An 11547-nucleotide genomic window follows, 5' to 3' on the forward strand; every position below is an offset into this window, starting at 1 on the left:
GGCTTTTTTCTTTTTGCTTATGTGGTGCTGAGGAATCGAACCCAGGGCCTCAGGCATGCAAGGCAAGCGCTCTACCACTGAGCCACCTTCCCAGCCCAGTTCTGGCTTTTTCTGCTTATGTGGTATTGAAGAATCTAACTCAGGGCTTCATGCATGCTAGGCAAACACTCTACCACTAAACTATATTCACAACTCCTCTCTTTCTCTTTCCCTTCCTTCCTTTCTTCCTTCCTTCCTTCCCTCCTTCCTCCGGTACTGGGCTAGAACCCCAAGGCTCACACTTCTGATTGGTGCTTTACCACTTGAATCTCAAGGATTTGTCTGCTAGTGTTGGCTTCTAACCTGGTTCCTTAGATCTCAGCCTCCTGAATAGCTAGGATTCTAGGCATGAGCCACCAATGCTTAGCTTGCCAAGGGCATCTTAGAGCTGGAGAAATCAAGCTACAAGCACACACTGAACTAACATCCTGGATCTAGTAGCTCCTAGATGTTGTAGAACCACATAGCTGTTAGCCATCATAGTCACATGAGAAAACCTGTGGAACGTGAAAGATTAGAATCGGGCCACAGATGGCTCTAAAATTACTTTCAGCAGTATCTGAAAATAGCGGAGCCAATATATCTGCCTTCTGTTTTATTCATCCAGTTTCTCTTGAGGCACAATTCTATTTATTCCTTTCGGTAGAAACAAAGAAGGAATATTCCAAGAAACTCAGCACAAGATGTGGCAAAATAAATAAAAATTGCATAAAATAATGCTAAATGTCCTGTTTTCACAGCCATAATTCAGGAATAACGACATGGTTTTTGTAAATGTTGGACAGCATTGCAAGCCAAATTTAATGAACTATGTGATTTTTTTTATTGTGGGAAACCACAAAATAGAAAATCATTGAAAAAAACTAAGATGTTGCTGTCATTATAGTAATACTTGATTCTGGCAAGAATAATCAATGGATGTTAAAACCAGTTAAATATTTGATGAGGAAATAGATATTTATAGAGTCTCAAAGTATTTCTCCACAAATTACTTATTAATTGCAAAGGGGAACATTTTGACTTTACAGTAGAGAAATCTGGCAAAGACTACTTTGGTATCTTTAATAACCAGAGATTATCGTGTGTCTCCTAAAGTGATGCCCTGGGGCACAGCTCCATTTCTGCGGTGTTCCTACCAAAATGAACACCCTGAAGGTAGCTGTTTTAGTCTATTGGAGGCAATATAATAATATCTTAGTCAGGCGCCGATGGTTCATGCCTATAATGCTAGCTATTCAGAAGGCTAAGACTAGGTTTGAGCCTAGGTTTGAAGCCAACCTAGGCAGATAAATATGAGAGACTTTTTTTTTTTTTTTTGTCGGTCATGAGGCCTGAACTCTGGGCCTGGATGCTGTCCCTCAGCTCTTCAGCTCAAGGCTAGTGCTCCACCAATTGAGCCACAGCACCACTTCTGGCTTATGTAGTACTGAGGAATGGAACCCAGGGCCTCATACATGCAAGGCAAGCACTCTACCACTGAGCCACCTTCTCACCCAGCCCCTAAGAGACTCTTATCTCCAACTAGCCAGCAGCAAAATTTTATATGTGTGTGTGTTTTATTGTAAAAATACTGTACAGAGGGGTTACAGTTACATGAGTAAGGTAATGAGTACATTTTCTATCAAGCATTGTTGCCTCCTCCTTTATATTTTTCCCCCTGCCATCCCTTCCCTCTGCCTCCCCAACTCCACCCTCCCCTCCTCCAGCAAAGTTGTAAAGTTCATTTTTTGGGGGGGGGCGGTCATGGGGCCTGAACTCTAGGCCTGGGTGCTGTCCCTCAGCTCTTCAGCTCAAGGTTAGCACACTACCACTTGAGCCATAGCACCACTTCTGGCTTTTTTTTTCCTGCTTATATGGTGCTGAGGAATTGAACTCAGGACCTCAGTCATGCAAGGCAAGCGCTCTACCACTGAGCCACCTTCCCAGCCCCATAAAGTTCATTTTTCAACAGTGTCTTGTACATCTCATTGTTACAATGGGTCACCCTGTATCCTTATTTCAGCATTCTGTTATTTCCCTTCCCCTCCCCAAATTAGAAAAATGTAAATATAAGATGCAGGGCACCAGAATCAAATACAGTGAAGACAGGGGTTATACCATGGGGGAAGAACATACAAGAGAAACAAAAAAAATCACATAGTACATTATAAATATGGTAAAAAACAATAGCAAGAAAGAAAAAAACCACTTGTGTCCCTATGTTGCAGTTCATTTCGCTTAACATCATCTTATATGGTCATATGTACATAGCTTTTGACCTTTTCCTAGAAGTAACATTTGAATGGAGACATGGTTCAAGTGCTAGAGTACCAGACAAGTGTGGAAAAAGCCAAACGAGAACATGAGGCCTTGAGTTCAAGGCCTAGTACACACACACACACACACACACACACACACACACACACGAAAACTAGACATGAAGGAAAAACTAAATAAACCCAAATTGAGAGACATTCTATCAAACTGCAAGCTTGAACTCTTCTAAATGTCAAGGTCACAGATCAAAGAAAAGAGGAACTATTCTAGATGAGAGACGTTATGATTAAATGTCACACGCCGTCCTGGTTTGAACCTTCAACTAGAAAAAGTGGTATATAGGACATTATTGAGACAATCGAAAACAACTGGACTGTAGATTGTATAGTATCAATGTTAAATATCTTGGTTTTGATAGCATCTGGTGGTAACAAAATAAGTCTGAGCATTTATATGCTTAGGAAATACACACTGAATCTTAAGAAAGATTACGAAGGGTAGAGAGAAGAGCAAAGTGAATACAACAAAACACTAACAACGAGTGTATCTAGGGAAAGGGAATATGATGGAGTGGTTTGGGGACATTTTTTGATTTATTGTTGCTGCTGTTATTATTGTTTTTGCTGGCACTGTACTACTTGAGCCACAGTTCCATTTCTGGCTTTTTGTTGGTTAATTGGAGAGTCTCACAGACTTTCCTGCCTGGGCTGACTTCAAACCATGATCCTCAGATCTCAGCCTCCTGATTATCTAGGATTATAGGCATGAGCCACCAGCACCTGACTCTCTTGTTTTGTTCTCAGTATACAGATGGTTCTAACTTTTCCACAAGCTTGAAATGATTTCTGAATAAAAAGCTGAAAAGGACCAATGAAATGTAGTCTCACTGGAGACCCATAGAGGCCCAAAGTTGTCCACGTTACATAGCACTTCATAGGGCCTGTGGCCAAGAATATGGATTAAAAGAAAGTGTTATGATAGGCCAGGTACTAGTGGCTCACGCCTGTAATCCTAGCTACTCAGGAAGCTGTGATCTGAGGATCACAATTCAAAGCCCCTGGGGCAGGAAAATCTGTGAGACTATTATCTCCAATAAACCACCAGAAAACCAGAAGTGGTGCTGTGGCTCAAGTGGTAGAGCACTCACCTTGAGTTGAAGAGCTGAGGGACACACCCAGGCCCAGAGTTCAAGCCCATGACCGAAAAAAAATTATGTATGTGTGTATGTGCGTGTACACATGCTAATCCTAGGTCTTGAACTCAGGGCCTGAGTGCTGCCCTGAGTTTTTTTGCTCAAGGCTAGCACTCTGCCACTTTGAGCCATAGCACCACTTTTGGTTTTCTGGTGGTTCGTTAGAGATGAGTCTCACAGACTTTTCTGCTTGGGCTGGCTTTGAACCACAATCCTCAGATTTCAGGTTCCTGAGTAGCTAGGATTACAGGTGTGAGCCAAAACCAGCAGTTGACACAAACATTTTGGTTTTATTTTTGCTGTTATTGTTGTTGTTTTGAGGTCATGAGGCTTGAACTCAGGGCCTGGGCACTGTCCCTGAGCTTCTTTTTTTTCTTTTTGCTCAAGGCTAGCACTCTACCACTAGAGCCATAGCTTCACTTCCACTTGTTCTATTTATGTGATACTGAGGAATCAAACCCAGGGTTTCATTCATGCTAGGCAAGCACTCTACCACTAAGCTACATTCCCAGGCCTGAAGTAGGAAATCTCAATCCTCATTTCCTACGAATTCACTATGTCACAATGACAAATGTCATAATCTCTTAAAGACCTCATGCCTTCTTTGTCTTTTTTTTTTTTTTTTTGCCAGTTCTAGGGCTTGAACTCAAGGTCTGGGCACTGTCCCTGAGCTTCTTTTGCTCAAGGCTAGCACTCTACCACTTGAGCCACAGGGCCACTTCTGGCTTTTTCTGTTTATGTGGTCCTGAAGAATCAAACCCAGGGCTTCATGCATACTAGGCAAGCACTGTCCCACTAAGCCACATTCCTAGCCCTCATTATGCCTTCTTTGTCAAATGAGACGATTTGACTGGATGATGACAAAGACAACAATGACATTTCACTGGGCATTTTGCATCCATGTGCATGACATTGCTTTAAGGGTGTAATACTTCCTTCCAAATCTGTGATATCCTTTCAACTCCAGTTCTGAAATGCTGTGATTTCAAGTGATATGTATTTTCCAAAGATGGCTACACCAATAGTTCCCACCTCATATGCTCTTTGACCTGGAAAGTCTTCCCCTGGAGAGGTTAAGTCTATGTTCCCTCCCACTGAACTTGGGGGGACTTATACCTGTGGAAAAACGTGATATTGTGTCAATTCTAAAGCTAAGTCATAAAAACCAATATTAGTTTTCTAGTGCACAATGAACTACCACAAACAGTGACTTAAAACAATATGCAGTTAGGAGTTTAGAAGTCTGTAGGTCAGCAGCCTGGACACAGCCTGAATGAAATGTGGGCATTAACTAGACTGAGTTCTCAGAGGGTTGGCAGAGGGGGAGATTTGCTTTCAAGTTTATTCGTGTTGTGAGTGGAATTTTCTTTATGGCCATCAGACTGAGGGCTCCAGACTGCCTGTTCTCATCATGTGACTACCCCCACCTTCAAAGCCAACCATAAACAATATCCTTCACAGCTGCGGGCTGGTGGCTCACGTCTGTAATCCTATCTACTCACAGAGGCTGAGATCTGAGGATCTCAGTTCCAAGCCAGCCTGGGCAGGTAAAGTCTATTGAAACTCTTATCTCCAATTAAGTACCCAAAGAGCTGGAAGTGGAGATGTGGTTCAAGTGGTAGAATGCTAGCTTAGAGCAAAAGAGCTCAGGGATAGTGTCAAGACCGAGTTCAAGCGCAGGATTGGGAGGAGTGTGTGTGTGCATGTGTGCATGCATGCATGCATGCATGCGTGCATGAGAGCACACCTCCACACAGAGAATATCCCTCATATACATCCATCTCTTCCTTTAGATCTCTGATTTCCTCTGCCTCTGACCTATAGACCTCGACTTAAATGGTTCATGTAAATCAGGTCAGGTCCATTTGGACAATCTCCCCATCTTAAGTCGACCAATTTGAAGCCTCAGTTACATCAGCAGAATACCTTTGGCCATCATCAGAGTGATAGCTAATGATATTCATAGTTTCTGCTCACAGGCAAGGAAGGATTATACAAGGGCGAGAGTCATATTACAATTCTGACTCCCACAGAGCTTCTGCTTGAATCTTTTGTTCCATTTACTCTTTTCTTTTTGTTGTTGGTCCTGGGGCTTAAACTCAGCTGTCCCTGAGCTCCTTTGCTTAAAGTGAGCCCTCCACCACTTAGAGCCACAGCTCCACTTCCTGTTTTCTGCTGGTTAATTGGGGGTGAGAGTCTTATGAACTTTGCTGCTCGGCCTGGTTTGGGACTGTCCTCATACCTCAGCCTTCACGTAGCTAGGATTACAGATTTGAGCCACCAGCACCTAGCTTGTTACATTTGCTCTTGAGGCTCAGGTATCATGCCATGAGGAAGTTGGAGTAACCTGTGGGACAACCCAATGGAGGGAAATAATCCTAGCCCAGTTATCAGCCAACAACCAGCCTCAACTCAGCAGCCACATGAATGAGCCATTGTAAAGGCAGATCTTCCGGTTGCAAGCGGAACCACCCTGCTGGTGATACGTGGAATGCATGAGTGATGCCATTAAGTCCTGCCCAATTGCAAATCGATGAGTACATAAAGGATTGTTGTTGTTCTAAGCCACTAGGTTTCTGGGTGATTTGTTACACAATCATGGGTAATCAAAACTGAGTAACAACCTATGAATTATGTACTGCGAGTACTGAAAGCTTCTTATACAAGGAGTAAAAGCTTATACTTCTTCTAGGAGGTGAGGTATCTGACATGTAGGCCTAACATGTCATTCAATACATGCTTACTTAGTTCAAATTTATGCTGAATTGATTTACATTAATATACTAGCCATCCATATTTGGAATTTCAGTATTTTAAAAGGGTTATCTAAGTAATATGCCACTATCCTTTTGAGCAATGGCTATCCTCTGTAAAACATTTAGGACAATGGACTTGGTTGTAAATCATTGTACAAAGTATTCCCATTTCAAGGCATATTCAATTACTTTTTTTTTTGGTCGTGGGGCTTGAACTCTGGGCCTGGGCAATGTCCCTGAGCTCTTCAGCTCAAGGTGAGCACTCTACCACTTGAGCCACAGCGCCACTTCTGATTTTCTGGTAGTTTATTGGAGATAAGGATCTGGCGGACTTTCCTGCCTGGGCTGGCTTTGAACTGAGATCCTCAGATTTCAGCCTCCTGAATAGCTAGGATTACAGGTGTGAGCCACCAGCGCCCAGAGCATATTCAATTACTTTTCAACAATTACTACTTTTGTTGGAAAAAGTAGGAAAGTAGGAAAATAATCACTAATTTTGTCATTAAGGAATTTTCACTCTCAGATTGTTAGATCTATTTGATGAAAGTCCTGGAGAATAGAATACCTTTACCCTCTCAAAGTGCTCCCTCCTTCCTTATCTGTAGATTAGTGAGGGGAAAAAAACTACCTTTTGGCTGGGTGCCAGTGGCTCATACCCGTAATCCTAGCTACTCAAGAGGCTGAGATCTGAGGATCATAGTTCAAAGCCAGCCCAGGCAGGAAAGCCCAAGAAACTCTTATCTCCAATAAACCACCAGAAAACCGAAAATGGTGCTGTGATTAAAGTGGTAGAGTGCCTGCCTTGAGCTGAAGAGCTGAGGGACAGCGCCCAGGCCCAGAGGTCAAGCTCTACAACCACCACCACCAACAACAAACTACCTTTACGATGGACAAACCTGTCAGACAGTTTTTCAACCAATTACCAAATTTAAGTATAATGGAGCAAAGTGATAGGGGGTACCTCCCACTGTAATGCACTAAAGTCTAAAGTCATAGTACCTAAGGAGATGTTTTGTCAAAAGAAAAGAAAAGAAATGTTTAAGCTGCTGGGTGCTGGTGGCTCATGCCTGTAATCCTAGCTATTCAGGAGGCTGAGATCTGAGGCTCGTGGTTTGAAGCCAGCCCAGACATGAAAGTCCATGAGACTTTTATTTCCAATTAACCACCTGAAAAACTAGAAATGGAACTGTGGCTCAAAGTAGTACAGTACTAGCCTTGAGCAAAAAAGCTCAGGGACAGAGCCCTGGCCCTGAATTCAAGCCCTATGACAAAAAAAAAAAAAAAAAAAAACAGTTAACCTGAATATAACTATGGCAAAACAGACAAATCCAAATGAAGGATACAATGAAAAGCTACTAGTTTGGATTTTTCAAAAATGTCATTATCAGAGAAAGTCTTCTAGATGAAATGAAATTGACCCAAGAAGTTAAAGAAATTTAAACTTTAGATCTTGAATCTTCTGCCTCCAAGAAGACCAGAGACAAAGACCAAAACCAAAGACCAAAGTGTGTGTGTGTATGGAGAGGGGAGAGACATCCCTCATAAAGCTATAAAATATGCAGTGCATATTAGATATGGTGCTGAACTTAATTGTTAATTATATGAGACGATTATTGTACTTTGATTAAGTAGGCACTTGTCCTCGTTCTTAAGAGACAAATGCTAAAATGGTTTGGGGGTGAAATGTCACTATGTCACCAAGTAACAGATGAATTGTGTAAGGAGTACAATTGTGTATGTGGTTGAGGAATTATGAATCAACATGTAGTCAGAGACTGGGCAAAATCAGGAGTTTCTTCTGCACAGTTGGACTCTCACCTCTCTGGGTGGTAAATGATGCCCTGAGTGCTTTATGATGGCTATAGCCCGTGGGAAAAGGAGAGCCTGTGGTTCCAACTCTGGCAGAGGGACAGTTACCCAGGCATGCATGTATACAGGCTGTGGGTACTTTTTGCAAGGGTGAAACCCTGTCCTTCCATGCCAAAAGGCATACGACCACTGCCTGTGTGAGCTGATACACTTTACAGCAGCCATGAGAAGGCGAGAGGCCAAAAACATGGCCTATACCACAGCAGCACGTGCGGCCTGATGCGCTTTACGGCAGACACGCGCAGGCGCCTGATGCCCCAGCACGTGAGGCCCGATGCACTTTTCGGCAAAGCTCCGTGAAGGTGCAAGGTTAAGGTACGTCATTGTCAGCTGTGGGGTCAAGGTTCTGCATTCTAGTCCCGAGGTAGCCAGCGGTTGGGCGGTGGCATTCCTACTAGCCGGCGACCATGGCGGCGATCATAGCGCTATTTCGCAAGATGAAAGACTATGTGATGACCAAGGAGTTCCGGGAATACCTGACCAGTACGCACTTCTGGGGTCCTGTGGCCAACTGGGGCCTTCCCCTGGCAGCCATTAAAGACACCAAGGCGCCTCCTGACATCATCAGCGGCCGAATGACCACAGCGCTCATCTTCTACTCGACAGCCTTCATGCGCTTCGCCTACCGTGTACAACCTCGAAACTACCTGCTGCTGGCGTGCCACGCCACCAACGTAGTGGCACAAAGTGTGCAGGCCACCCGCTACGTACGCTTCCACTACGGCGGTGGCCGCGGGGCCCATGGGTCTTCTGGAGCAGCCGCCATCCCCAGTTTGAAGCTGTCCCCGAAACCACGTTAATGGGTGGATACCTGCTGGCCAGTCTTCACAGTTTTGCAAGCACTGAACTCCATTCCATTGGAAGAAAGATCAAAGAAGACTTGGCTTTGATTCTCAAACAGTGCGAACCTGACTTAAAAACCTGCAGTTTGGTTAATAATAATAAAATTTAAAAAAAAAACATCAAATTGAAATCTCTTTTGAGTGTTGCCTGTTTCTTAAACTAGGGTGGGGTAGGGGGGCTGTGTTCTGGGTAGGGGGGAGGATTGGATTGATGGGTCTCGCCTCACAAAACCTGTCAATTGAGGGTTACAGGAGGGAGGGTTCTTTGTTTGAATGAAAAAGACTTGACATTATTCCCCAACCTCTAACCCTTTTGGTAGTCTTTCATAAGCTCTTCGAGGAACATGTTTTTGTTGCTTGTTTTAGGTGTCCAGGGCAAATAAGGGGATTTTTATATTGCACATGACCTTTAAATTTTTGTACAATCACACATGTCCACACCAAAAGAGGTCCTGCAGCTGTTTGTGTGGAGGGGAAATGTTTCAAAGTGGACTTAAATGAAAACAGTGAAACCCAGTGTGGACCTTTTTTAAAAAAATAATTTACTTTGTTATTATAGAGGTGATGTACAGAGGGATACAGTGCGGACTTTTAAGGAATACTTATTATGAGAATCCATGGTGACCACGAACAATTAAGAATCTTCCATGGTAGCTGTGATAACTCAGGATAGTTTGTCAACCCTGGGTTCTAGGTTAGTAGAAAGTGAAAAAAATAAAATGACAACATTATCTTTCTTCCTTTCCTCCTGAAAAATGCTATAGCAGTTTATAAAAGTAAGGGTTGGGGAAGTGAGAGTCAATAGTAGTAGCTGAGTCTCCCCCTAGATATTGACTTTTCCTAAAGCTAGGCAGCATGAGAAGAGGGCAGACAGAAGGGTGGGGGTTGGTAGGGGAGGCCTTACCTCCTCTAAAGTTTGACTCCCACATTTCCCCTGCCTTTCCCTCTGGAATATCTGGCCAGTACAGTGTGGTTATAGGAGGAACCCAGTGGATATGTTCAGAAGCACTTAAACATGTTTTTTGGTCCTGATTTTAAACACAAATTGAGAACAACTCTGAAAGGTACTGAAGACATCAGCTATTGGCTAAGGCGGACACATCAGTGGAACTCTGGAAGAATCTTCATCTTCTGTGACATCAAGGCATCGGACCTCTTTGTAGGTAGTCTTATAAAGGGGGTGGGGCATCGGAACAAACTATGGCATAGTCTAATCTACATAGCTATTGCTGTGTAACTCCTCACCACCCGGCACAAGCTTAAAATAAGAAAATACTGTCACACAATTTCTGAGGTTCAGGAATCTAGGGCTCCAGTCTCTGAAGATTTGGCTAGGGGTGAAAGATCCACTTCCGGGCTCACAATTGTTTCTAAGAGGCTTCCCCCCCTCCCCCCACTGAAGAGAGAACCTAAAATGGTAGTTCTAAGGATTGGGTGGTTTTTTTAAGCTTAATTGTGGAAATGACACACCTCCCTTATACTATGTCCAAGCCTAGTGGAAGACAATATGAGGCAAGGATCAGGGGCCACCTTGGAAGCTGGCTACTTATTACACATAGTTCTGAAATAAGAACTGTCATGGCTTTCTGATAGTCAGTATAAAGTCATAAAACATGTAAGATCATTGTCCCCCTCCCTAAAAAGATGACACAAAATGTGACTTTAACCCAATGAATTCCCTTCCCAGATTTTAGCCCTCTCCTTCCCCTCTGCACAGCTTGGCATGCTCCCTTCCTAGGCAACACTAGGCCCATTTAATAAAGGCAGTGAATAATCAGCCTCCAACCCCCTTTACCTTGGGATGGCACTTCTCTGGGACAGCTACCACCATAGAAGGCAACAAGAGCCCCTTAGAGTGACCTTCAGGTCTGGGCAGCTGCAGGACCCCTTATCTAGTCTGCCATGATGAAGCCCCTGGACCTCATGTCCACACCAGGGTCTCCGCCTCCTAGCCCCTTCTAGCCCTTCCTAAACCTCCTAGCTTATACAGGTCACTTCAGACAATAGCCAGCGCTTCTTCTCACTTCTCCCTTGTGAGAAGGGGTCTTGTCAGCCACTTTTCTGGCAATAAACCTTTCTTTGTTCTCTATACCTGGATGTCTGCATGGTTTTCTGGCAAAGTCTACAATACTCTCACAGTGACAGTTGTATAGTCATTACAAATTTCTGGAAGCTAATAGCAGCTCTTAGTATCTTAGATAATTCACACTATAATTCAACAATAAAAATCAATTCTTAGCCAAGGTGCCAGTGGCTCATGCCTATAATCCTAGCTATTCAGGAGGCTGAGAACTGAGAATCAAGGTTTGAAGCCAGCCCAGACAGAAAAGTCTGTGAAACTCTTATCTCCAATGAACAATAAAAAAAAGCTGGAACTAGAGCAGTGGTTCAAATGATAGAGTATGAGCTTTGAGGGGAAAAAAAACAACTCAGGGACAATGCCCAGACCCTGAATTCAAGCCGTAGGACCAGCAAACATTAAAAAACAAAAAACCTATGGGCTAGGAAGGTGGCTCAGTGGTAGAGCGTTTGCCTTGCATGCATGAGGCCCTGGGTTGGATTCCTCAGCACCACATAAGCAAAAAGAAAAAAG

At 43.5% G+C, this 11547-nt stretch overlaps 1 protein-coding gene across 1 annotated transcript; it reads left to right on the forward strand.

Annotated features, from left to right (window-relative positions):
• The first annotated feature begins 8519 nt into the window (after positions 1-8519).
• Mpc1l (mitochondrial pyruvate carrier 1-like) lies at positions 8520-8912 on the forward strand. The gene has a single exon (XM_013026739.1). It carries the CDS (start codon positions 8520-8522, stop codon positions 8910-8912), a length of 393 nt encoding a protein of 130 aa, XP_012882193.1.
• The last annotated feature ends 2635 nt before the right edge of the window (positions 8913-11547 follow it).

The sequence above is a fragment of the Dipodomys ordii genome, unplaced genomic scaffold, assembly GCF_000151885.1.
Source record: "Dipodomys ordii isolate 6190 unplaced genomic scaffold, Dord_2.0 Scaffold96, whole genome shotgun sequence".
Taxonomy (NCBI): domain Eukaryota; kingdom Metazoa; phylum Chordata; class Mammalia; order Rodentia; family Heteromyidae; genus Dipodomys; species Dipodomys ordii.